We start from the raw sequence: 27,447 nt of genomic DNA, 5'->3' as shown, positions 1-27,447 counted from the left end.
GGGCACGATGGGGGGGACATGGGGCACAGCGGGGGTGACACGGGGCACGATGGGAGGTGACATGGGGCACAGCGGGGGTGACACAGGACACAGCGGGGGTGACACGGGGCACAACGGGAGGTGACATGGGGCACATTGGGGGTGACATGGGGCGTGGTGGGGGTGACACAGGACACAGTGGGTGGTGTCACAGGACACCCGTGTCACAGGACACAGCAGAGGTGACACGGGGCATGACAGGAGGTGACATGGGGCACATTGGGGGTGACATGGGGCATGGTGGGGGTGACACAGGACACAGGGCATGACGGGGGTGACATGGGGCATGGTGGGGGTGACATGGGGCATGGTGGGGGGGTGACACGGGACACAGTGGGGGGTGACACAGGGCACGACGGGGGGACACAGGGCATGATGGGAGGTGACATGGGGCGTGGTGGGGGTGACATGGGCACAGTGGGGGGTGACATGGGCACAGTGGGGGGGTGACACGGGACCCAGTGGGGGGTGACACAGGGCATGACGGGGGGTCACAGGGCACAACGGGAGGTGACATGGGGCGTGGTGGGGGTGACACGGGACACAGTGGGGGTTGACACGGGGCATGATGGGGGGACACAGGGCACGACAGGAGGTGACACGGGGCACAGTGGGGGGTGACACGGGGCACAGTGGGGGTGACACAGGGCACGACGGGAGGTGACATGGGGCGTGGTAGGGGTGACACGGGGCACAGTGGGGGGTGACATGGGGTACAGTGGGGGTGACACGGGGCACGATGGGAGGTGACATGGGGCGTGGTAGGGGTGACACGGGACACAGTGGGGGTGACATCGGCTGTGGCAGGGCGTGACACAGGCACTGGGGGGGGTGACACCGGCTATGAGTGGGACAGCAAGGCTCACGCTGCAGGAGGGCTTGCCTCCAGGGAGACAGGGCCCATGGGAGAGCACAGCGGCCCCTCGCTCACACCCTGTGAACACCCCACCCCAGCCAAGTGGATGCGGGTCAAGCCGGCTTCCTGCCTCACCAGGGGTCCTGGCCGCCGCACAGCCGAGGGGCGCAAGCCAACCACGTGGCCGCAGGGTCTTTCTCGGGGAAGGGGCTCCAAGAGCAGTCTCGGTCCCCAGAAGCCGGTCCGGAAGGCGAGGGGTGACCAGGCCGGCTCGGACAGCGACACCGGTGCCCACCAGCCGCTCGAGGGACAGTCCCTCCCAGCATCTGCTCGGAGGTGGAGTCCTTGACCCGGAGCCCGCGCCCGGGGTCTTCTCTGGGTCCCCGGGACACGTCAGGCTGTGTGGCCACCGAGACGGCTGGCCTCGTGGGCTCGGAAGGAAGGGAAGGTCTAAGGGTAGCACCGGGGGCTCTGTCCCTTCAGGCAAGGCCAGGAGGGCACCCCAGCGGGAGCCGGAGACCCCCGACCCCAGGCCCCCCTCCCTGCCCGCAGTCCACACGAGGCTTCCCTCCTCTGGCCCAGTTTCTCTCTCTGAGGACCGAGGGTGGTGGGTGGAGGGGTCGAGATCAAAGAAGAAAAGCGTGTGATCTGGAAGAGGGTCCCTCGCAGCGGCCGCACCCACGCCCCTGCCCTCAGGGCCCCACGGCCCGGGGGTGGGGCTGTCGTGCCTGCCCAGACAGGGCCCGGCCCAGCCAGGACCCAGGACGCAGACATCAAAGGAGCCAGGCTGTGGGCAAAGGGAGTCAGGCTGGAGCTTGAGGCCCTGCTTCTTCGCAAAGTTTGCCTGCTGCCAGCGACAGCGGCCGCCTCCGAGGAGGCGGGTGACCCTGCCCCGGGGAGCCAGCCCCCCAAGCACCACGCCCTCGTCCGAGCCCCTGTCCGGGCCCAGACGAGGCACACAGACCCTCTCCCGGGGTGGGGGCAGTATGTCACGCTCTCTCAGGAGCACGCGAGGGCTCAAAACCACGTGCTTTGGGGAGCGGCCAGGGAGACGGGGTGCCCGCCCGGGGGTGCCCCGGGGGTGCAGATGGGGGCGGTGCGTGCAGTCACACACCCACGGCCTGTGCTCCAAGGGCCTTTGACAGCCCCGCCCACGGCCCCTCCCTGTGTAGACAGGACGTGAGACTGGGCCAGGGTCTCTGGGTGGGTGAGTCCCTTGGCCTTTGGCTGACTGCCCAGGACAGGGTCGCCCCTGCAATCGGGACGTGCTGTCTCATGCCTGGAGGGCAGGCCAGAGGCTCACACAGGTCCCTAGAGGCGCTGGGAGACTGGGGACCCCAGAGGGGCAGGGCACGGGGCAGCACCTCTGAGCCCCCGAGAGGCCCGGGTCGGGAGGCTGAACGTACGCCGACCTGCGGTCCGGCAATGTCACCCCCAGAGTGTCCCCTGCAGTGATGCCGGTGGCGGTCTCTGAGGGTGACAGAATCACACCCCTGAGACAACCACACCCGAAGCCCCAGAACCTGCAGCAAAGTCCCCTTAATGCAGAAAGGGCCTCCTGGGAGCCCAGCGTCATCACATGGGCCAGCGAAGGAGACGGGTCAACGGAAGCAGAGGTGGCGCAATGGGGCGGCACGCCACAGGGCGCGGGCGCCTCCAGAAGCTGGGAGGGATTGTCCTCCAGAGTCTCCAGCCCTGCCGACACCTTCGTTTTCGACCTCTGCCCTCCAGAGCTGTAAGAATAAAACTTCGTTGTTTCGAGCCATCGACTCAGGGCTGACCTACCAGTGCAGCCACGGGAAACTCCAGGGGCCCGGACCCCAGACCCTTCTTACTCCACACCCCCCTGGCCCCCACCAACCGAGACCCTCCCCCCTTCTGGAACCTTCACGCCCACCCGAGCCCACCCGAGCCCTCTCCTTTGTGACCTGTCCTCCTGCCCACCCTGGAGCGTCCTCACAGCCCCCCTGCGGGCCTCTCTGTTCACACAGCTGCCCCCAGGGCGGTCCACTGCCCCGTGTTGGCTCAGGATCCAGTCTCCTCCATGCCCGCCGCCAGCTCCCAGGAGAGGAGGAGGAGGGGGAGCCCCCCCCCCAGCCCCTGGTCCCCTCCGGACACCTGCTCTTACCCGGGGCACATGTCCCAGGGGGAGGGGAGGAGCCCAGGGGCAAATCCTCCCAGGGCAGAGCTTGGAGGGGCCCGGGGGCGGGGGGCCAGGGACACAGCCCCGGGAAGGTGCAATGACAGGCTGGGAGTGGCCTCTGAGCGTCTGGAGCAGAAGCACAGAGCAGATGAGCCCTCCGTGATTTCCTCTGCTTCGTCATGAAATCCTCCCTCCAACGTGGAGCCTTGTGCGGCGCATCCTGGGCGCAGGAGCCGGGCTCTGACCTGAGATGATCTCTCCAGCCCCGTCTCAGAGCTTTTCCCAACACACGCAGTCACAGAAAGCCCGAGTAACGGAATCGTGCGAGATGCCAAAACGGTCCAACAGAGCCGAGACTCCGGCCTTCGGGAAAAGGTTCCCGAAAGGTCGCCTTACTCTCCGACGCGATCGTTGGCCGTGAAACTGCTCTTTTCTGTCAGATCCTGTGGTTTGCGTCTCGAGCAAGGTAACCTAGATCCCCACTGGCCACGCGTGCTAACGTTGGCTGTCCTGGCCGCAGAACGGCCTGACGACCTGAGCCCTCCTGAGACGCGTGGGCGACATGACCAGCGTGCACCGTTAACGTTCCGCCAGCCGCGCGAGACATTCCCCTCCTCCACATGGGACACGCTCCTTGCAAACAGGACCGCGCAGGAGTGTGGCGCACCCGGGAGCCGGGCCGCGGTCCCAGCCAGGGGACAGTGCCCCCCGACAGCTTGCTGGGACTCGTTAATGGCCGCCTTATTCGACCCGATGCGAATAAATGTGGAAAACTGGATAAAACGTGAAGTCTTTGGTCTTGTATGAAGCCAACATGATACAAAATTCAACAAATGTCATACATAAAGATCGATTTCTTCTACGAAGATCCGTGCAAAAATCCCAAACGAAATACTAGCTAACCATCATTTTGCATCATGACCAAATACAAAATAATATATAGAAATCTATAGCTTTTATAAGTCGTAACAAATGGTACAAGGACAAGCCATCATTCCACACAAGGAAGTGCCATCATTTAACACAGGAACAAAACTGAGAAAATCCCACGGGGCACCTGGGGGGCTCAGTCGGTTAAGCGTCCGGCTTCCGCTCAGGTCACGATCTCACGGTTGGTGAGTTCCAGCCCCGCGTCGGGCTCTGTGCTGACGGCTCAGAGCCTGGAGCCTGCCTCGGATTCTGTGTCTCCCTCTCTCTGCCCCTCCCCTGCTCATACACTCTCTCTCTCTCTCACAAATAAATAAACATTATATATATAAAAAAAAAAAGATTAGTTTGGACAAACGCACTGTGGTTATGTAACATGTTAGCACTGGAGGAAGGCAGGTGAAGGGTCTACAGAAACTTACCTCTCAGTCTCCAATTATTTCCAAATAAAGAGTTTTAAAAACCCAACAGAGGTGAGGGGTGGCTTATCTGGCTGCGTCCTTTCCGCATACTCCAGCACTGGGGTGGCGGGGGGTTGGTGCGGGGTGAGGCGGGGGGACTACGACACTAACCCCTGCTGCCCCACCCACGGGAGATGACCCCCTGTGGCAGCGGTCGGCCTCCCCACATCTCCCGGTGTATGTATACGTGTCCTCTCGACGCCACCCCTCCGAGCCCCAGGGGACACAGGGGGCTGGAAGGGCGGAGCCTGGGGACCCCTTCCTTCTCCAGCCCAAGGACCCTCAGGCCTGTCCGTTTTGTAGATCAAGGTGGAGGTCTGTGTAAGTCACTCTTTTAATTGAGCATTTCCTGCTAAAAATAAAGCTTGCACACCACTGACGGAGCCAGGCCTCGTCGACGCCCAGAAGGAGGCCCCGCGGCCAAGGCAGGAAGAGTCCCAGCTGGTGGAGGACGAAGCCAGGGGAAGCCCAGGCGCTGCACAAGGCCCCCCTCCCACGCGGCTGCGGCTCCCGTCCTGCCCACCACGTGGGGACGGAGATGGCCTGTGCCGCAGGAGGGCTGGGACAGGGACTTGGCAGGGAGCCAAGCGTCTCTGTCATCAATCACCCAGGGTGGATGGAGCCTCACTGCTGAAAGATTCCAGAATGATCTGCCTCCACTGTTCCCTCAAGAAGGGAGGTGCGGGGCTCAGGGAGCCGGGGGCCTCCTCTTTCTCTGACCTGCAGCGATTCGGGTGGGTCTTTTCCCTGAGGCTGAGCTCCACACTCGCCCCCAGCCGTGCACCTGGGACCTCAGGAGGAGGGTTGGCTGGGGTGCCCGCAGGGGCGTGGGGGATGCCGTCTGCCTGCCGGCCGCAGTGGTGCAGAACTGGGCACTCGGCGGGCGGAGCCGGAAGACAGGCCGAGCCCACGCCAGGCAGGGGTGCGGGCGTGGAGCCCCCAGCACGCGTGCCCCCAGGGGTCTGCCCTCTCTTCCAGGGACCCCCGTGGAGGGTGGCCCTCACAACTGGCCTCGGTGACGGCGGGCGAGCCTGTGCAGCGAGGAATTTGGCCTGGCCCTAACCAAGGTCTGCCCTCGGCGTCTGGGAGGTCCTCCCTCAAGCCCTGGGACATTCGGGCTGGTAGGGGCCCCAGGCACACCAAATCGTGACAGCGCGGGGGTCTTTGGGTCATGTGGTGTCAGTTAACTTCAGAAGAGGGCTGGAGACTGAGGTCAGCGGCTTGGACAATCAGAACTGAAGGATCAATTGTGCCTCCGCGATGGAGCCCCAGGACAGACTCGGGAGGGGGGGCCCGGCGGCCGTGCTCCGTGTACATGGGCCCACGTGGATGCCAGGAGGGCACCGCTGTGCTGACCCACGAGAGGGACGGGGAAGCGTCCTGTTCAGAGTTTGTGCTGGGCTCTGCCCTGCAGCCGTCCCCGCGGCTGCCCCGAAACCGTGAGAGTGACAGCTTGGGTGAGTTGTGTGCGTCTTCCTAGGGAGTCACGGGACTCGCGGGTGGTCTCGGGGGCCACAGATGTGTCACGGGTGTCAGAGGGAGGGCGTCTTGTGTGGACTGTCCCTTCCAGCTTGTATCAGGTGAACCCTGGGCAAGCCCCCGTCTTCACCGTCGCCTCCCAGAGCGGCTAGGGGAGCCCCAGACGTCCGGGGGGCCGGGACCCTCGACTTGCTACCCCGGACGCAGAGGACCGTGTTCCCGGGCGGGGGAAGAAGAGGGCACTTGGGAGGACCTAAATGAGCGCTGGCCACAGCCCTCAGGGACTGGATTTTCTTGGCCGGAGCCGGGCGCAGGGCGGGCGGGCGGGCGCTGGGGTGGAGTCCGACCTGGGCCACCTCCCAGGGCCACGCTGCGGTCACCGTGGGGCCCCGGCCCACAGCTCCACCCCACCCAGCGGCCATCTGCACAGACCTTGAATTTCCAGCAGAATCAAAGGCTTTTTAGAGTTTGGGCAAAAATCTTGTGATTTTTTTTTTTTTTTTCAAATAGTTTGGGCTTGGCAAGTCCCAAGCTGTACTGTGCCAAGCGCTCCTTCCTCCTATAATTTAAAGAAGAAAAAACAACAAAAAACAAAACCACTGTGCATTTCAAGGGGAACGTGGTCTGCGTGCCTCTGGTTCTACCACAGTGATCAAACTCACGGTTTGGAGAGTCTATTCCGTGTCGAAATAGCCTCGCGGAGCCTCTTCCCCGGCTTTCCAATTTCCTATTTTATTTTACTGTCATCTGTCAACGAGGAGCTGCCCCCGCCAGCCCAGGCCGCAGGTGGCTGGGGGGCCTGCCGAGGACCCCTCCCCCGGGGCCGGACCCCAGCCTGCCAGGGGCTTCCGTGCTCAGAGGCCTGTCCACCGCCCCGCCATCCACCCCAGAGGTCAGGAATCCGGCGGCCGCTTGCCCGAGCCCCTCGGTGCCGCGACGGACACGGACCATCGACACCACCCACGTACGTGAAGGCCTAAGGGGTCTCAGCTCAGTGTCTCGGGGGCACTTAGGGGAAGGGCTGCTCTGCCGTGGTGGGGGCTGAGGAGGCGGCACGAAGAAAGCCTTGGGGTCACGGCCAGTGCCCAACCTGAGTCCTGCCTCACGATAAGTCCCCCGGAAAATGGGGCGAAGGACGAAGGATAGACGACGGTCTCCTGCCTGAGCAGGTGCCGGGCAGGGGGGTCTGGAGGGGCCAAGAGCCCCGGCTGGGCTGTCGGGACAGGCGGGCTGGGGCCCCAAGATGCAGACCCCAGGTCGTGAGCTTCCAGGGCCCCTCCCTGAGCTCCCCCATCCTGCATTAGGGCATTTTCTGGGCCCACAGTGGAGGATGTGGCTGGCTCTTCCAGGGCCGGTCTGCTGAGGGGCCCCACGCCCATGTCACGACAAGCCCCCAAGGCCTATTTCCGGGACCGGGAGCCAAGTATCCACAACTCTGAACAACAGTTTCTTCCCGGACTGAGGGTGAGCGTCCTTATTTATATCCTCCGTGTGCCCCCCCACCGTGGGTCTCCCCCCGCAGCAGAAGCCCGCCGGGCACACCGAGCCCCCAGAAGCTGTGCCTAAAGCAGCGCCCAGGTCTCAGGAGGGGTGGCCCTCTCTGTCCTCCAGCCGTGGGTGGCACTTAGATCCCCCCAGTACAATCTCCCAATGGCCAACTATACGGAGACGCGGGAGGACAGACTACAGGCCCCGTGCATGACCTCCTCCCGAGAAGGTGGAGACCACCCCGCCCATTCCCCCACCAGGCCCCCCGAGGCAGGGTGGTGCTGTCCTGAGCTTGGGCGGTGCTTACTGAGCAGGTCACAGAAAGCCCAGAGGGAGGTCGGGAGGCAGCCGGCTCTACAGAGAACTTGCTAGAATGTGGGACACACAGCACTGGAAGCTGGCTACGGTAGGCCAGGCCGCCAGGCGCCGTCGGTCACCCCCCCCCCCGGTTGGAACAGCACTGATGCCCACGGGGTCCCTCCCGCCCACGGACACCGTGACGGACACTTGCCCTGAGCCCGGGGCAGACCATCCTCACAGCAGTCGGCCAGACCATCAGGACCGAAGGGCTCGGAGGCTGGCCCTAGCAAACGACAGCCAGGATGGTGTCAAAGATGCTCGCATTCCAAGTCAGGTAAACCCTGGAACGTGAGGGTAGCTGGGCGGCAGAGGACCTATGACTATAACTGACGGCAGTGAGAAGCCAGAGGGACCAATGGCCCGCTCATCACAACAGGTGTGGGAAGATCCCACCTCTTTCCCTGCTAAAACGTTAAAAGGAAACCTCTTAGCAAGGAAAGGAGACTTCCCCACCTTGATGAGGATTTCTTCTAGAAACCTTCAGCCAACACCACGGTTAACGCTGAAGCTTCAAAAGGAAGGAAAAACAAGTATCTTCATGATGGTCAATGTTTTAAAATATTTCATCATCTACCAACATTCTACTGGAGGTGCCAGTCAAGATAATAATGTATTTAAAAAGAAATAGAAGACGTAAATATTTGGAAATTAAAAGATTAAGTTGTGGCTAATAGATAGTCAACTGAAATCCTGTTAGAATTCGTGAGATAAGTGGGGTGCCACGCTGGCTCGGTCCATAGAGCATGCAAGTCTTGATCTCAGGGTCGTGAGTTGGAGCCCCACAGTGGGCACAGAGCCTACCTGGGGGAAAAAAAAAGGAAAAAAGAATCTAATCAGATTGTGAGGGAAAAAATCAATCTTCAATAGTCACTAACTGTCCTGCACACAGCGACAACCAATGGAAATATATTGTCAAAAATACTGTTCCTAGAAGCCCAAAACTTCTAAAAATAAACCCAATAATTTAAAAGCCTAGACAATGAAAAATGGGGCGCCTGGGGGCTGAGTCAGTTAAGCATCCGACTTCGGCTCAGGTCATGATCTCACGGTTCGTGGGTCTGAGCCCCACGTTGGGCTCTGGGCTGACAGCTCAGACCTGGAACCTGCTTCGGATTCTGTGTCTCCCTCTCTCTTCACCCCCCCTTGCTTGCGCTCTCTCTCTGCCTCTCAAAAATAAATAAACATTAAAAAATAAATAAATAAGAGCCTAGATGATGAAAATTATAAAACTTTACTGAAAAGCAATAAAAAATGAATAAAGGGAGAAATGTGAAATACAAAGAATTCTCAATTTTGAGGGGAAAGAAAGCAGTTCTAGAACTTTTCTACAGAATCAGGGCAATTCTCTTCTGCTGTTTATGGGATCTGACAGGCTGAACCCAACGTTCTTAGGACGGAGAACATTTGAATGAAGAGAGCCAAGAAACGTTCAGAACTAAGCAATACACGTCCTGTAAAACTAGCGTTCACATCAGTGTGGTCTCAGCCCAGACAGAAATATACAAAGAAATCCAAGGATAAGGGCCCAGAAATAGACGCGCGTGTGTTGGATTGTGTATTTACTGGCATTTCATCAGTGGGGGAGGGGGAGGGAGAGCTTCAACCCAGATTTCCAGGCAAGAGCCTGATCTGTAATCCATAAAGAGCTCCTCAAAAATCAATACGAAAACAGCGAAGGTGAAAAATGGTGACGTGCCTGAATGCACCGGCCACCGGGAAACACAACAGAGGCCGTGAGTCTGTGAGAACACGCCTCGGGAAGCACACGCACCCTCCCGAGGCAGCACCTCTCGTCTCCAGGTAGCAAAGAACCACCACATCTGTGAACAGGTGCTGCCCTGACCCGGTGCCCTCGGAGGACGGCGTGGCCGCATCCGTGGAAACTATTAAAGCCCTCGTCCCGCGTCTCAGCAGACGTGTCTCTGAGCGTCTCTCCTATAGAACCTGTCACGTGTGCTCACACAAAGCCATGGTGCGGTTTTAATGTCATTTTGTTTGAAATAACCACGCTCTTGAGCAGAGGCGTGGTTCCACAGACGGAAAATGCAGCCGCTTTGCGGAAGACAGGCACTAGATTGAAAGTAACAAGGGGATCTTGTTACAGACGTGGAAAGACCGCTGGGACTTACAGTTCGGTTTACAAAAAAAAAAAAAAAAAAAAAAAAGCTGCACAACAATGTGCTCAATCAACCCGAACAGATGTGCCCACGTAAGAGCCCAGAGACAGTTCTAGACGGGCACGCCTGCAGTGTTAGCCTCCATCACTCTGGATGGAGGGTGTGATTTGAGAGTGTATACAGGGACTTGATGATGATGATGATGATTTTTCATATACTTCTGAACGTGGAGTTTCGTTTTAACGTCACGTATACGTGAGTTGCTAGGGTTTGGGGTTTGGGTACCTTTAAGTTTCTGGGAAACTTTCTGGTTTGTTGGTCGCACAAACCAGATCTTGCCTGAGGGCAGCCGTCTTCGGCCACTTCGGCCCCCTCCTTCCCCAGCACCTCCGCCGGCTCTGACAGGGGCTGTGGCGCGTGGTCCCCCACCCCAAGGCGCGGCGAGCTGAGCCTCCTGACTGGACGGCCCCCTCGTGGGCTCAGATCAAGCGTGTTGACATGTAAGCCCCAGGGCTGCAAGCCCTCCCACTAGCCCGTCCGCGTCCTGTCACCCCAGGGCCCGGGTCCACTCGGCACAGCACCTGCGCCTCACTCTGGATGTTTCGAACCCCAGGAGCGGGACGTGGCCGGCATGGGAAGTCTCTGCGTGTTTTCCACACCGCAATTAAATTGCGATGCCCGATTCCTGACGGCTTGAAGGCGCAGCTGTAGGGTTGGCCATTCGTCCAGAATAGCTCCTTCCGGAAACTGTGCAGGCAGGGTGGGAAGGAGCCTGAGGCCAGACGAAGTGGCCCCCCGGGGCTGGGGGGGTCTTCCTGAGGCACCGAGAGGGGTCAGAAAGCACACCGGCTGGTGACCCACTCTTCTGTTAGAGGCGGGACACGTTGTCTGCGTCCCACCAGAGCCTGGTTCTGAACCCGGCCCCAAGGGGCGCGTCCTGCCCGCACAGGAGAGGCTCCGGGACACCAGCCAACTGCGGTCTTCGTGGTAGGAACAAATCCTGGGGCAGGTCCGTCGGCCCGGACCGGGGCACATGGCAAAATGTCCAGCTATGGTCACTCGGGTGCTAAGGTGGGGCTGAGTCAAGCCTGGGCGAAGGTGACTGTCCCCCCTGCCCCCTCCCCCACTGCGAGTTCCCGAGCCCAGGAGCCAGAGGTGGGGTCAGGGATAGGGGCTGGATGGACCGCAGCCACACACACACGTGGCCCTGCCCGGGCTGGGCTGCCGGCTTGCAGGCGAGACGAACAAATTAACCGACACCGGGGCCGGCTCCCCTCGAGCACTCCCGGCCTGCTCTGTGCGGCCCATGCCCTCCCCGTGCTGGTGGGCGACGCACTGAGTCGGTACGTGGAAGCTTCCACAGCAATTTGACGTCGTGAGGGCGTGGCTCTTGCACACCACAAAAGTGGCAACCCAGGGGTCGTGGATGGGACACTAAACACACAGCCCCTGGCCCTCGTCTCTGAGTTGGAGAAGCTCCGCTTCCCCGGGGGAACTTCCTCCCCCGACTCCCACCCCTCCCAGGGGACCCTCCAGAGAGGCTCCTGCTCTCACTGCAGCCCCAGGCTTCCCAGGGACAAACTCCAGCGTCACCGTGACAAGTGTGGTCTGACCCGGGCCTGAAGTTAAAGTGAGGACACCCTAAGGCTGCTCCTTCCCCTGACTCTGGCGCCCCAGGCTGTGGGCATTCTGGACGGCACTCGTCATGACCACAGCGAGAACGTCAGGGCCCCGCAGGGCGTCAACATTTTAATCCAGTCGAGGGGCCCCTGGGTGGCTCTGTCGGTTAAGCGTCTGACTCTCGATTGCAGCTCAGGTCATGATGTCACGATTCGGGGGTTCAAGCCCCGAGTCGGGCTCCATGCTTGGGATTCTCTCTCTCTCTTTCTCTCTCTCTCTGCCCCTCCCCTGCTCTCTCTCTCTCTCTCTCTGTCTCTCAAAATAAATAAATAAACTGGAAAGAAGAAAGAATTAATCCAATTGACACTTCCAGACAACCTGGTTTTCTTTTGCTCCGTTTTGTTATTGAGGTAAAATCCACAGAACATAAAACGAACCATTTGAAAACATACCATTCGGCGCATTTAGCGCGTTCACAGTGTTGTGCCATCGACACCTCTGTCCGGTTGTGAACCATTTTCATCCCCCAAAAAGAAAGAAAGCCCTCGTCCATTAGCGGTTGCTCCTGGCTTCTCCCTCCCCCTCGCTCCTGGCCTCACTGATCTGCCTTCTGTCTCCGTCGATTGCCTGTTCCGGACTTTTCCTGTAAGTGGAATCACACAATGCGGCTTTTGTGTCTGGTTTCTTTCACCGAGCATAACAATCTCAAGGTTCACCCCGCCGCGGAGAGCGTCAGAACATCATTCCTTTTAGTGGCTGAATAATACTCCATTGTGGGGACGGACCCCACTTCACTTACCTTTGCTTTAGGCGACGGGCACTTGGGTCCTTTCCTCTTTGCGACCGCTGTGAATAAAGCTGCTGTGAACATTTGTGTACAAGTGTTTGTCTGGAGCCCTGGTTTCGGTTCTCTGGGTGTGTACGTAGGGGTGGAGAAGCTTCATCAAATGAGCATTCGACGTTTTACTCTCCGGGATCCACCAACCCGTTTTCCAGAGTGGCCGTCCCGTCCCGTGCTCCCGCCAGCAGTGCCCAGGCGTTCCACATTGTCCACGTCCTGGCCAGCACTCGCTAGTTTCCGCCCCATTCTAGGCATCCTCGCGGGCATCTCAGCGTGGTTTTGAGTTGCGTTTCCCTCTTTTCACGTGCTTGTTGGCCATTTGCACGTTTTCTTGGGAAAAGTTCCTGTTCGGGTCCTCCGTCCATTCTTGACCTTTTGTTGCTGAGCTGTGAGAGTTCATTATATATCCTGACACGAGGTCTCTATCAGGGATATAATCCGCAGACGGCCTCTCCCGAGCGTGGGCCGTCTATACACTCTGTCGATGCCCAGAAGTTTTTAATGTCGACAGAGTCCAATTTATCCAGTTTCTTCTTGACTGCCTGTGCCTTGGTGTCGTAGCCAAGAACCTCTCACCAAGTCCAAGGCGGCGAGGAGCCCCCCCAGCGTTTTCTTCTGAGACTTTCATAGTTTTGACTCCTTCCATGTGGGTCTTTGATCCACTCTGAGTTCATTTTTGTGTGCGGTGTGAGGTAGGGGCCCAGCACCATCTGTTGAAGGACTTTTTGTCATTGAACGGTCTGGGCTCCCTTACTGGGAATCAGTTGGCCACCGACGTTTTCGGGTTTATTTCCATCTTCCTGTGGGTCTGTAAACCTACAGACCAAGGTAAACCTTAGGCCAGCATCGTGCCGTTTTGACTTGTTTTGTAGCTACGCAGTAAGTTCTTAAATTGGGGAGCGTGAGTCCCTCAGTTCTCTTTGTTTGTATAAGATTATTTGGCTAATCAGGGAACAACCTTGTCTTCTGCCCATTTTCCCTGTGAGAAAATGGAGGCAGAGGCAGCAGGAGGCGGAGTGGCCTGCCAGGGTGGCCCATCCGATCACCAGCAGTCAGGCAGCAGCAAGGCGGGAGGGCAGGCAGGGCGTGGGCCCCAAGGCGGGGAGGGGCACCGTATTTGTAGGGTCAGGAGCACCTGCACGCTCGGCCTCAGCCTGGTTCCACCCTCACTGGCCGACCCCGCCCCCGCTCCACGTGCCTCCTTGGAAGGCCCTCCGCCTGCCACTGAGCCACCTGATCTGCCTACAAGGCCAGCCCCCTGAGAGGTTCCCGGGCCGAGGCTTCGGGCACAGCGGGCCGGCACCCCCAGCTCCCTCCTCCGGCTCTGTCTCTCCCTGGCCAGACCGGGCCGAGCCTTCGCCTCAGGGGGCCCTCGAGAGGGGTGAGCTGCCCGTCTCTCCCCTTCCAGGGAACACCATTTCCAGACCCTCACGGAAGGGTGGGTGCTCAGAGGGCGCTCAGACCCTCACGGAAGGGCGGGTGCCTCTGGGGAGGGGCCGCTCCACTTCCAGGGCCTGTCCCTCTCCAGCAAGGACCGGCCATGGCCCTATCCTGCTCCCCTAGAGCTGACCCAATGGACTGTGGTCACCAGCCTCTCCTCTGTCACTCAGTTCCTCAGCTCTGTGCCTCCTTCGTCCTTGGCGATGTTCCTGCTGTGCTGTGGGGACGCACAGCTGCCCACGAGCAGTGCCAGGGACCTGAACCTTCCCTCGCCTTCGGCTGCACCCACCCGGCCAGCCCGTCCCCACACTCTCCCCTGCCTCTGAGACCAGCAGCCAGCGCCCCCGTCTCGAGAAGACCAGCCCCTCCTCCTGCAGGCCTCCGGGGTCCCACTCCCCAGCTCAGCCCTGTTTCCCTGGGGTGGGGTTGCTGTTGTGGGCCATCAGATGTCCCCTCCCACGCAGCAGGATTTTACTGCCGCACAGAGAAACACACAGGGGGACCTGGTGCTTCCCCTCAGCTGCCAGAGGGCTGGGATCTTCTCTCGGCCCCACCTGTCGGTGCCTGCCCCCCCACGGTCCACGTTGGGATTTGTCCCCATCTGCCGAGGTGGCGAGACCCTGCCCCTTGGACTCTGGCGGGTCCCCCCTGAGCAGAAGTGTCTTCCTTCTGCAGCCCCTGATTTCCTCCCCACACCCCAGCCCCGCTCTGCCCCAGCCAGCCTCACACAGTCCGGGCGGGTCTGAGTACCACGTGTCCGCACCGGACCCCGGACCCTGACCCAAGACGGGCCTGGAGCCTCCTTGGCCGGGTGCACAGACCCCCGCCCCTGCTCAGGAGCGGCCAACCAAGGCAGGATTTGTTTCTTCTTTAAAATGACAAGTGGAAACCAGGTTTCCAGCCTCGTGGTGGACCCCTGGTCACCACGGTGCCGGGGGGACAGGGCCCAGTGTGTGGGCAGCACCTGTCGTCAACCAGCTCATCCAGAAGTAAGTCCTGCACCGGGCACCTTGAGCTCATCTGCGCCCCGGAAACCGCTCTGTGTCTCGGGCACTGAGCACGCCCTGGGGACAGGCTGGTCCACACCTTGGGAAGGGTGACAGAGGGACAGTGGAAGGCCTCACCCAGCAGAGTGACTTCCCCGGGAGGTCTCAGGAGTCACATCTGCGTGCACACAAGGCCCTCAGCTCCGAGCCTCTTGAACTGGAAGCAACCTCTCAGGCTTGCCCTAAGATTAGAGGAAGGTTCTGGGGGTGGGCCGGCGACGTCCTGGGAGGGGGAAGAGTTCGGGTTAGTTTATTGGACCGGTCAGTTCAGCGGGGGGGGCAGGGAGTGGGCCGGGCCCGGACGCACAGCGGCTAAGGGCCCTCCTGCTCCGTCTGCTCCGCGGGCCAAGTCGCTGCGGCTTTTGACTGAAGTTGGCGTCGGAGCAGCCGGCCTGGCCACACAGACTGGAGAGGGAAAAGACTGAGAAGCCCAGGAGGGCAGGGGGGCAGGGAGGGGGGCAGGCCGAAGCCACGAGAGGGAGGGCAGGCAGCCGAGCAGGAACGCACCGAGCTCGCGGGGCTCCGGCGCCCCAGGGGGCCGCGCACGCGTTTCCGCGCACCGGGCCCCGGGAGCGCTCGGTCCCGACATGTCAGACTGCGCCTGGTGCTCTGTGTCTGGGCTTCCCCTTCCTCCAGGAGCCGGGCCAAGGAGCCCGAGAGAGCAAGGCGGCCCAGGGAAAACCACTCCCGGCCCCAGGCCAGAGCTGAGTGTGTGGGCCCCGTCCTCCAGCTGGGTGTGTGCTCAGACCTGGGAAAGCGCCCCCGGCAGCATCTCCCGGAGGTGCGGCCGCAGCCCCGAGTGGGTGACGAGCCTCGCACGGCTGCCCCGCCCCTGGCCTCGGATAAGAGAGGCACGCCCAGACCTCTGGCTGATTAAAGGGCTTGCTGAGCGGAGCGCTCTGCCAAGGAGCTTCTCCTTGAAGCCCACTGCCCCCAGCAGGGGTTTGGGGAGAGGCGGGGCTGGGCACGGCTAGGACCACCTTTGCAGAATGATGGCACCCATGTGTTCTGTGTCCTGCGAACTCCACCCGGCTCCGGCCCCGAGGGGCAGCCTGCCAGGCGTGGGGAGCAAGGGCGCCCTGTAGCTGAGACTCAGGGCCCAGCTGCCCTGGATTGGGAACCAGGCCTAGGCTGGCGGGGGGGAAGCTTCCAGAATCCCAACGAGCGTGCCGCAGAGCCAGACCGAGGCTGCGTTTCAGACGCTCCATACTAGAGCAATCCCCGGGGGTGGTCTTGGGCCCAGGTTCTTTGTAGGACAAGAGAACAAACAGCTTATTGAGCTGACGTGAGAGACTCAAAGCGACTTCCCCAAGTGTCGCCATCAAGAGGCGGGGAGCCATCGTAAGTGGGTGCACCCTCAAGGCAGCAAAGGTCAGAGGGCAGCTCCCTTCCTGTCTCCATGGTTCTGCACGGCCACTCAGAGTCCACCAGCCGAGCTGCTGTCCATTGGAGACCCCGACTGCCGCTGCAGAGAGCCCAGTCTCGCTAAGCCCCTGCCTGGCCCGTGTCACACCCTCTCCGTCAGCCACGCCCTGTGGTGCCCACTTCCTCCACCAGGCTGCTGCCCAGGGGTCCCTAGCACCCTCTGCTCTGCCCAGGGGTCCCTAGCGCCCTCTGCTCTCCCCGGGGCATCGTGACACCTCCCAGGGTCCCAGTAGGTCAGGGTGCCACAGCCCAGCCATCCCCGCCCAGTGGTCTCTGACTGCCAGCAGGACTCAGCCCTTATCGGGGGACACAGCTGGTGGTGACATTCTGAGCAGGCACACGTGAATGGAAGTGACTAATTGTTCAGTCTACTTGGAAACTCGCTTTTGGGGGTTGCCAAAAGTCATCACGAGACCCAACAGAAAAAGACCCCCGTTGCTCCCCGGTAGCCGGGGAGCTTCCATCTCTCCGGAGGAAGTGCAGGCCAGCGGTCCGCGGCCCTGAGTCCGAGGTCTGTCCTCTTCTGGGCCATCAGAGCCCCACATGCCGGGACTCCTCCTGGCCAGGGGCGAGAGGCGGGGGGCAGTGGGACCCCGAGAAGCAGTGCCCTCCAGGACTCAGGTCTCTCCTCAAGAAGAGGAAATGTGGGGGGGCCCACACGCCCCCCCCCAGCTGACTCTAAATGGTCCCTTTCTTCCCAGCTCCTCACTTGGTTCCACCAAAAGGGCAAGCCCAGTGACTGTCACACACCACTGGCTCAGGACCATTTCCCTTCCCACGAGCGCATAAACACCTGCTTCACTCCTGCCTTCCTTCCTGCCGTCATGTTTGTGGCCGGGCCAGCTCCCCAAGTCAGGAAGGGCCAGTCCCATCCCAGGGGCTGGGACAAGGGGCACAAACGGAGGACTCTGTCAGCCCCACACCCTCACCCCCGGAGCTCCCTGCGATGACCCCACCCAGTCCCCCTGCTGCTCCCACGCGACCGGTGGCTGTCCCACGCATGGGTGACAGCACGTAGGGGCGCGCAGGGGGAGGCTGGCCTGGCAGGCTCACGTGGTCCTCCCCAGCGTAACCCGGCCCTGCTCCTGCCCCTCCAGGCTGCTGGTGCCACACCGTGCCCTGTCCTGGCCAACCGGCGTCCCTCATCCTGGGCTGTCCAGGCCCACGGCGGGAAGCAGGGCGGGCTCAACAGAGGCAGCCTGTGTCTCAGGAGCAGGAGGTCTCGGCCGGCACCTGGAGCAGCTGGCCTGGGGCCTATGGCCCGGGTCGGAGCGCTCGTCCGCGCCCAGTCCCCGTGTACACAGCCTGTAAAACGTAAGCACGCCCCGTGGGTGGGGGAGCAAGGAAGGCCCCGGGAACCAGACGACGCGAGAGAGAAGACGGAAAGGGAGGTGCAGCTGGCCCCCACATCCGGCAGCCTTCAGCAGAGCCACCTCCAGCGGCGACCATCTAGCCGTCCCAGGTCTGGGGCTGCCTCGCCAGCTGCCCTCTGCACGTGCCCTCCCGGCCCCTCGTCATCAAGGCTCTCCGGCAGGTACAGCCCCATCCAGAGCCACGAGGACCATCCCACTCGCTGACCCCCCGCCCTTGGCCATGTGCCGACCGACCCCAAGGAGGGGCCCTCATCACAGCTCTTCCTGCCCCTGCGGGATGCTGGCGTGATTCGTTGACCTTGCAGGTGGTGGGACTGACCTTGCAGGTGGTGGGCCTGACCTTGCAGGTGGTGGGAAGGACTGGTCTACGGGATGGAGGAGCCCGGGCAGGGCGGCCCTGGAGACCTGAGCTGCGCGCGCGGTGCGCGGACATTCCGGCCACACTGTTGTCTGAAGGCCCGGAAATGCACTGGACACTGACCCCACCCTGAGGAATTTCCCAGCGGTCGGATTAAGAGGTGGCAACAGCGATCACCATAACAACAAGACAGAGAGAGCGCCTCGGGCGAGTTTAGGCCCGGGTCCAGGCTCTTGCCTGACCTGGAGGCCAGAGGTGAGCTCCTACAGTGCCCAGTGCCCGGGCCGGTGTTCCTAACCCTATCGGGGGCTGCCTGCCAAGCCGGGCGGGCATGTGGTGTGGAGGGGGAGGTGTCCGAGCAGCTGTGCCAGGGGGAGACAAGAAGGAACAGGCCCGTGTGTCTGTGTGTGCCGTGCGGGGGTCCGTGAGTCACCAACATGATGAGGCAGCAGGTGGGTGGGGAGGGCAGGAGGTCTGCACGCTCGGGTTGGGTCCCCAAAGCCTCCCTCTGGTACAATGACTCAGTGTCTCCGGGTGAAGGGAGCAGCCTTCTCTGGGAGGCAGGGCAGGAGACCCCAGGCCCCTTCTGGGGCTGCAGAGCCAACTGCTCCCTTGAGTCCCAAGGGAGGGAGGGCCCCCCACCCCGCTCACAGCCCACACAGCTGACACCCTGCACACACGGGCTACCGTTCCCTGCAGGGAGGGGAGACCGCAGCCCTGAGGCTCTTATTGCCACATGGTAGTTATCTCGGGGTCCTCCGCCAAGGGTACTGACTCGTTTGCCGTCCTCCCATTTCTGCCAGTTAGGTATGTGGGTTCACGGCCTGGGGGCCTGGTGGCCTTGGTGGTCTTTGAGGCCTTTGCCCCAGGGCAGTGGGGAGAGTGGAGGCCAGGGGAGGGGCGCGGCAGCTGGGTTGGAAAGGAACCGGAAGGCCTCCAGATACCAGCGCCCTCAGCTTCCTACCTCCCCTAACACTGACCCTCATCCCCACTCCCCCCTGCAGCTAGGGCACTGCCGGCCCACCCACTCTGACCACCTCGCGTGCTGCCCCACCGGCCTCTCCCATCAAGCTCTCTGGCCTGCACGCCCTGCTCACCCCCCAGCTACCTGACCTGTTGTTGGCCCCGAACTCATCCCTGCTCGGAGGTTACCCGCCACCGCCCAGTGACCCCAGCCTATAGAGACGTTCTGCTTGGGTCACATTGGATTCTCCAGGACCCACGCGGAGGAGACCAAAACCTGGCTGAGCATGTCCAATAACTAAGTCGTTGGCTGCCTCTCGACAGGGCTGAGAAAGGGTGGGGTCGGGCGTCCCAGCTAGTTTCCGGCGTACAGCCCCCCGCCCCGCCCCTCCCCACCAAAATCTCAGGTGTGAGCCGGAGCCGTGGGACAGGCCACTGAGGTGGACGTGGGGGGGCGAGGGGCCGCGACGGCGGTGCAGGCCAGGAGGGGGACGGCGCGCAGAGGGGAAGGCGGCGCTGCGGGAGCGGACACGCGGGCGCGCCGCCAGGGTGCAGGGAGGCAGGGCGGGAGCGAGGGAGGGGAAGGTGGGAGGGATGCCGATTTCGGCTGGGGGGCGGGGAAGCCCCTGATAGGCGCGCGGGAGGCGTGACGTCACGTCCGGCGGGGGAAGCCCTGCCTCAGCACCCCCGCCCCCGCCCCCACAGGTGGTGCCGCCGCCGCCGCCGCCGCCGCCCCGGGCGCTGGGCGTGGGGGACCCGCCCTCGGGGACCCCGACGCGGCCCCGGCGCTCCCCGGTAGCCCCGCCCTCCCCCCCACCGCGAGCGCCCCGCAGCGCGGCGCGAGCCGCCGGCCCCAGGCCTCGGGGAGCGGGAGGAGCGCCCGGTGCGCCCCGCGCCGCGCCGCTCCCCGCCCCTGCTCGCCCCGCCCGCCCCGCGCGCCCCGCCCCTGCTCGCCCCGCCCCGCCCCGCCCCCGCCCCGGCAGCCGAGGGGCCGGGCCGCCGGCAGGGGAGGCGCCGAGCCGGGACTGCGCGCTCGCCCGCCGCGCTCTGTGCCGCCCGACCGAGCGGCCGGACCTCGCGCCCCGCGCGCCCCGCGCCGCCGGCTTTTGTTGTCGCCGCCTTCTCGGCCGCCGCTGCCTGCGGACCGCGAGCCGCACGCGCCGGGACCTTGGCTCTGCCCTTCGCGGGTGGGGGCTGCGCGGCCCAGGCCGGGATCCGAGAGAGGCGCGGGCGGGCGGGCGGGCGGGCGGGCGGCCGGGGCGCCCCGGCCCCGCCATGGAGCTGCGGGCCCAAGGCTGGTGGCTGCTTTGCGCGGCCGCCGCGCTGGCCGCCTGCGCCCGCGGGGACCCTGCCAGCAAGAGCCGGAGCTGCAGCGAAGTCCGCCAGATCTACGGGGCCAAGGGCTTCAGCCTCAGCGACGTGCCTCAGGCGGAGATCTCGGGTAAGTGAGGGCGCGGCACCCGGGGCCCCGGACCCCGGCGCGCCCGGGTCCCTACTGCGCGCTCCTGCTCTCCCCTGCGTGCCCTGAGCCCGGAGCCGGCCGCCTGCGCCCCCGCCCGTCTGCACCCCCTCGGGCCCTCGCCCCCGAGTGCCGCCCGGGTCTCGTGCGCTCCTCTCGGCCGCCCCCCAGCCGCGAGCACGCACGCCGGCCCCTTCCCCGCGGAGCTGTGCTCGTGGGGCTGTGGCCCGGGCCGTCCCCGGCGGGGAGTCCTGCAGGGCCAGAGCTAGGGCTGGGCGTCTTCGGCCATCGGCTCGGCCCAGCGCGGTGGCGGGGCGGGGGGTCCGAGCCCGGGGGCGCGCAGGGCTGACTGCGGGGCCGGCTGTCGGGGCGCAGCTGACGGCGGCCGCGGGCAAGGGACTCCCATTTGTCTGGTCGGGCCTCTCCGGGAGGCGCCGCGGGTCGGGCCTGGGGATTCCTTTGGGGTCCCCAGCAGCGGCAGCCTGGGTGGGTTCAATTACAAGTCCCCCATTCTTGGCGGGAGTGGGCCCCTGCGAGGTAGGGAGGCAGCCGTGCGCCTGGGGGTGGGGGCGAGGCGCTGACCTCTGCCACCTGGAGCCCGAGGCAAGGGCTCCTGCCTGGCGAACTTGGACTCGTGGCTCGCCGGCCTGGCACTCGGGGCCGCCTCTGGCGGGGAGTCGAGCTGCAGGTGGTCGGCGCTTTGGATCCCGCCCAGGGGCCGTTTCTTTTCTTTGTAAGAGCATCGACCCTCCCAGGCATCCTCAGCCCTGCAGCTGCCTGCAGTCCTGCCCACCCCCTCCCTGCCGGCCTCTGAGGAGCTTTGGAGGGTGGGGGGTGGAGTACAGTGTCCTAAGGACCACCCAGACCCCCAAGCTCTTCACACTGCAACTGTGTGGGGAACCACACTAGGTCTGTGCAGGGCGCCTGGGACGCGGTGGGCAAGCTCGGAGCGGACTAGTTTCTTTTAGGGAAGGGATTTCTCCCAAACTAGGGGGAGAGCTGTGAGTAAGGGTTCTGCTCAGACGGTGACACGGGGGACAGGGAATGACCACAAATACAGGAATTCTGAGTGACAGAGGAGTGTATCCGTGTGCCGTCCACGGCCCTGCCTTGCTGGGGACTGGGAGGGAGGCAGCCGGGTTCTGGCCCCCTGGGCCCCGGGGACGGTCAGACACACACAGGGCTGCCTTGAGAGACCCTTGGACATACCCGCCCACCCGGCCACCAAGGCTCTGGAGAGGCCCCCTCTCAATACCCCAGAGCGGGCCTTCCGGCGTCTCCCTCTGCTGAGAGTTCCTGTCTGTGTCAGGCCTGCCTCTCCGGCGGGCCGGGTTTGCCGGGCTCCCTGGCTGCACAGGGCCCTCTGCAGTTGGGCTCACCCTCTGCTCCACCACTGCCCCTCCTCCCACACAAACAGGAGAACTTTGGCCTGGGTGTCCCCAGCCTTCCCTCTGGATCCCACCCCAGACGCCCCCACTCAGCCCCCGATCTCGGCTGGAAGCCTGTGCCTGTGCCACTTCTCCGTGTACCCACTCCCGCTCGGCCACTGTGTCCTCAGGGGCCATCCTAAACTTGCTCAAACCCACAGGCCTCTGTCTCGGTGAGGCCAGGAGGCCGAGTTTGGGCAGCTGCCAAGGGGTGGGAGAGAATGGGGCAAACTGGGGAAGCTGGGGAAGGGCGGAGGCTGGGCTGGGGCCCAGCTCCTGTTCCCCTTGGGTTGGGGGAGGCAGTCGATCAGGGGCCCCGGACGATCGAAGTGCATTGCAGTCTGTGTGTGATGGGTGGAGACGGGGTGCTGGCTGTCCGGCGGGGGGACAGTGGCTACCCAGCAGCTGTCCCCGCGTCGTGCTGGCCAGGGCTTGGGTGCCGCCCTCCTCCGGGCCTGGAATGCCAGGGGCCGCGCTCTCTGCGGGCGCCCCTCAGCTCCTCCGTCCTAGCGCGAGGGCTTCTTCAGAGGGGCCACCTCCCTTCAGCCTGTGGCTGAAGCCCCCATGAACGCTGGGACGTCGGAGGGCCCTGCAGGGCCCAGGCGCCCAGACGGTGCCAGCGCCACGTGGAGCAGAGGATACAGGGTGACCTCCCAGGGCAGCGGCGGGCCGGTCCCCTCCTGTTGCCGCGGGGCCTGGCCTCCGTGGACCAGGCGCCCCCTGGCGGCCTCACACAGCACGCGCCTCTGGGGAAACCCTGCCTGCTTCTCCTCTCCTGCAGGCCTGGCGGCCAGACTTCTCTAGCGTGGGGACCTGGGGTCCCCGCCTGTGGAGAGCCCCCCCCCCGACTCAGCCGGCCCTGACCGGGTGGAGTGGTTGGAAAGCAGGGAGGTTTTTACGGCCTCTGCCCAAGGGACCTCAGAAATGACGGTGAGCTCGTGAGAGTGGGGAGTGTCAGGCCACATAAGATTCCGGTTCGTGACTTCGTGTGATTCTTTTGGATGGCCGTGCCCAGCAGTTGGTGATGACAGCTGTTGTCATTTTACAGGTGAGGAAGCGGGCCTGGGGAGGCAGCAGCCGGGTAAGGCCGTGGGGGCCACAAAGCCCAGGGAACCCTCCCGAAGGCCAGAAGGCAACAGAGAAAGTGAGGGATCCCTCTGCCCGGAGCCAGTGCCGGGGACGTGCAGTGCCCCGTGCTGAATCACACATGCCCGCTGGAGCCCGCAGGCTTTCTGCCTCTGCCTGCGAGGTCGCTCCTGGCCCCCAGCTGTCTTCCCAGCACCTGCCTGGCTTCCTGGCACTCCAGTGACATGCCTTGTACTGCTCTGACCCTTCGCTGGGGTGCTGGGGACAGGGGCCACTCCTGTCACATCCGTGTTGTAGCCACAGAAGCTGGCCCCGTTCCCGGCACCAAGTAGGTCCTCGGTCCACATTGCTGGCGACGCACCTGTGTCCTGCTCCGTGCCAGGCCATGGAGGGTGGGCGGGGAGAGACGAAGGGCCTGGGCAGAGGAGGAGGGGTCTAGAGGTCCAGCGCTGGGGGTTGGAGGTCAGAGGGGGCCGTCAGTGCAGTGAGAACCGGTTGATGTCCCCTCTGGCCTGGGGTTGAGCCTACCTGCCGGCAAGGGGGGGGGGGGACGGCGTACCCTGGAGCTCACACCGAGGACCACCCCCCGGGCCCATCGGCAGAAACCGTTGCTTCCGTGTGCCGGCTCTGACCCCCGACGCCTGTTGGGTGGTGAGAGACTCTGGGGGAGGGTCCTCAGAAGCCCGCATCCCAGAAAGGGCTGTCCCGGCTGGACCCAGTATCTGTCCGTCACCTGTGGCCTGTAGGGCTCTCACAGGCCACATGGCACACGGCCTGGCCCCAGACCACGGGGTTCTGTGTGCCCTGCCCTGTTCAGAAGGCCAAAACACCCCGTGTGCCTGGCCCGGGTCCCCAAGTGGTCCTCAGCCCCTGGTTGTGCTGCGGCTCCGTCCCTCTGCCATTTGAGGACCTATGGTTTCATCATCCCCAGCCCGAGACGACGGGGGGAGGCGTGTGACGGGGAGGCCCGAGGGAGCCAGGACTCAACCGGGCCACCTGCGTGATGCAACGGCCTGAGCCCCCTGCTGGACGCGCTGCGGTGTTCCTGCGAGAGGAGCAACTTCAAATGTCAGTCCTGCTGCGCAAGCCTCCCGCGCCACGCGGCCCCTGGTTTTCACGCACGACACTGGGAATGGTCACGAACGCCCCTGAAGGTGCCCAGGAAGGGATGTGCTGGCACCGTGCACCGTGTACTGTGTGGCCGGCCCCGGCCCACGTTCTCCCCCTGCCCCTGCCCTGGGGTCTTTGCAGGCCCACGCAGACCCCTCGGGCAGTAGCGCCTTGAGAGCCCTTAACGTGACCCCGACTCGGTCCACATCTTTTCGCGTTACTGTTTGATGCCTCGGGTGAGGAAGGGCTTTTGTAGACCTGCTTCACAGATGAGTAAACTGAGGCCCAGGGGAGCCACGTAACTTTGCCCAGCACGCGTAGCCCACGTGCAGCTCAAGCTGTGGACCCCAAAGCCTTGGCATTCGCTGCTGCCCAGTCCTGGGCTCCGAGTTTTCTGGAAGGCTTGGAGCCATCGCGGCCTGGAGGCCTGAGATAGGAGCCCGAGGCCCAGGCCCTGGTGGTCCCCCCCACCGCCTTCTCCTGTGGGCTCTCCTGGGCCTGGCTTCCTTTCTAGGCCGGCTTAGAACATCTCTTAACTGGAACTCTTCCCGAGCCTTTGACCTGGCCTCCCTCCCTCCGTCGGGACAGGGCCGTGTATACACTGGCCTTCCTCATAGCTGGGCCTTGCCCTCTGCCCGCCCCCCCTCCCCCCCCCCCGGATACCTGTCTGGTGGCGGCCAGCTCTTCCGCAGGCCTTGAGCGCTGTTGCTCCTGCCCGAGGAGGGCTGTTCCCAGGCACCAGGGGCGTGAATCAGATGAGCCCCGGGTACACGCAGGATGGCCTGGCTGTGTGTTCCTGGCCATTGCAAGAAACCCCCGGCGTGTCCCCAGCACCGTGCTGGGCCAAGTCCCCCAGGACTCACGGACAAATGCTTCTCCAGGGGTGAGAGCCTAGGGGACGAGGCAGGTCGGCCTGGCTCCGTGCAGGCACTAATTAAGGAACAGTGTAAGTCTGAGGTTGACAGACGGTGGCCCAGCCTCTTGGGAGAGGGACTGGGGACACATCGGCCAGGCAGCAGGCTGGGTTCAGAACCGGGAGGAGAGCCCGGTTGTGTGGGGGTGCCCATGCTCGTGCCAGGCCATCCACACCCACAGGCACGGGTGTCAGCCCGGCTGGCCCTGGACAGGAGAGGGCCTGCCCCGAGGCCGTTGGGGGTCGGGTCGGGCGTGGGACCGGCCTCTGCCGTGCCCAGGCCTGGACGTGCCCAGGCAGCAGGAGCACCTCCCTTGTAAGGCAGACTCTTCTTTCCAAGACCTGCTTAGTTCAGGGTGATTTCAGACCAAGGCTCAGGGCCCCCGTCGGGCGCCTGGAGGACACTGGGCCCTGCTGTCCAGTGCAGCCCCTGCCTATCCAGCGTCTCTGCTGGGGGCCATCCCCGATCACATCTGACCACTAGCAGAGCCCTGTGGGCCCAGGTCACTGCCCGCACTGGGGAGAAGACGAGAAGACTCCAGAGCGTGCGGGCTCCAGCCGGAGGCCACCCACCCCGGAGCCCGGCTCCTCGCTGCTAGGGCGGCCGGCAGTCTTTCTTGCTGGTGTTTGTCTAGGAACAGGCCCGGGCAGGTGCCCCTTGCTGCTGGAAGTCTCCTGGGGGCGGGGGTGGCACGGATGGGGATGCTTCCTCCCGCCCCAGGCCTCTCCCCACCTTCCCGGGTGGGGGCACATGGCGGCCAGGTGTGAGGCGAGGGCAGGCGTGGCCTCCCTGCGGGGGGGCAGGACCCGGGCCAAGCCTCCTCGACTGACTTCAGACACTGACTTCAGACGGGCTCTGGATGCCGGCGAGGCTCTGGGTGGGGGGAGTGCAGGGGGAGTGCACACCTGCTCTCCCAGCAGGAGCCCTAGAATCCTGGGTGGGTTTAGGAGCCGCTGGGGGTGGGGGGGGCGGGCAGGCCGGCCTCGTCCCGTGCCCTCCTCTGCCTGTGGCCTCAGCGTCCTCTCCCGCCAGCTCCTAGCTGGGTCGTCTTCTGGTACACACACCCCCTCCTGCCAGGTGGGTCCTCCCCGTGCCCGCCCCTGGCACACGGCTGGCACCGGCCTGGCCGGGCGTCCCCCAAGCACCCACGCTCTGGGGCTTGCCCTGCTTCCCAGGGTTCTCCCCGAGTCTGGGCGGGCCTCGGCAGTGAATACTCCAAGCACCTCCCGTGTGCCAGGCCTGGGCCGGGTGCCGGGGGCGTGTCAGACGCACACGCTGGGCAGCTTATGCAACAGAAGGTTACCGTCTGGCAGTTCTAAGGCCGAAAGTTCGGGATCAAGGTGTGCGGGGCTGGCTCCCTTGGGATCTGGGGGGGCAGGACCCGTTCCAGGCCCTGCCGGCTTCCGGCAGCCGCTGGGGGTCCTTGGCCTTTTGGGCCTGAATGTCTCTGGCTTCATGTGGGTTGTCCACATGGGCTCGTCTGCCTCCAGGTTTCACCTTAAAAAAGTAAGGACACCTATCAGATTAGGGGCCACCCAACTCCCGTGTGACCTCACCTTCACAGACCCTCTACTCAAATAAGGGCACCTCTGACCTCCTGGGGTCAGGACTGCAGCGTATGAATCAGGTGGCCCAGCCCATCTGAGATACTTTCCGTCTGGCCGCGGTGGTCCCGAGCCCCGGCTGTTTCGCGACCGTGACTCCTCGGGACAGGGTCATGCCTCCGCATGTCCGCCACAGGTTCAGGAGCCCGGCACAGATGCGTACCGAGGCCCTGGTGACAGTGTGGAGGGGTCAGGCCCCTTCCCACCCACAAGCTTCTCCGGGCACGGCCCTGGTGTGGGTGGGCTCAGAGGTCTAGGCCCTGACCCCTGCCAGGTCCTCGAGTAGTCTCCAGCCCCCTGTGAGCCTCAACTTCCCCATCCCTGTCAGGGTGGGAGGGTCAGGGGCCACTCCTTCCAGCGTTCGGGGCCTGCTGACTGCTGACTGCTGACCCGCCAACACATCCGGCTTGTGTCACGTCCCAGAGGCGGGGCGGGCGGTGAGGCGGCCTTAAGACCTTCGTGGGGTTGGGGGGCACCTGGCTGGGATGGTACTCAGTGACACCAGTGTTCTTTCGACAGGCTCAAGGTCCCCACCTGAGGGGAGGGGGCCCAGCATTCGGGGCAGGTGCTGGAATATGCCTGGGGGAGGGAGGGGGGCCCAGAGGCCAGGAGGGGGCACATGGTTTGGAGACGGGGAGGCAGAAGGTGGCAGACGGGCCACCGTGTGGCAGCTGTCCCCTGGTACGGTGGCCCAGCTGAGGAAGCTTGCTGCTCACTTGTGCTAAGTGCTCCCTGGGTCCTGGAGGCTTGGCTGGGTGACAGGGCAGCCCCGAGGGGCTCCATCAATCCCGCTCCCTTGCCATCTGTCCTGACCTCAGCCCCCGGGGGCCCAGGGCCCCGCCCACCGCCCCTGCTGCGTCTCACAGGGGAGACTGGCCGGTCCGAGCTGGGGACTGGCCCTGTCGGGTGGT

General features: G+C 63.7%; 1 protein-coding gene across 1 annotated transcript in view; it reads left to right on the top strand.

Moving 5' to 3' along the window:
* The first annotated feature begins 20,211 nt into the window (after positions 1–20,211).
* The window catches only part of GPC1 (glypican 1), a 29,993-nt gene continuing 22,757 nt past the window's right edge, over positions 20,212–27,447 (top strand). Inside the window, exon 1 of the mRNA XM_047084647.1 lies at positions 20,212–20,377. Coding sequence (XP_046940603.1) covers positions 20,212–20,377 — 166 coding nt within the window. The remainder of the gene's footprint in view (positions 20,378–27,447) is intronic.

Source organism: Lynx rufus, unplaced genomic scaffold (genome assembly GCF_022079265.1).
Source record: "Lynx rufus isolate CCGP_SWC_20201006 ecotype Redwood Valley unplaced genomic scaffold, mLynRuf1.p SCAF_2, whole genome shotgun sequence".
Classification (NCBI taxonomy): domain Eukaryota; kingdom Metazoa; phylum Chordata; class Mammalia; order Carnivora; family Felidae; genus Lynx; species Lynx rufus.
This window is presented reverse-complemented; position numbering and strand designations above follow the sequence as displayed.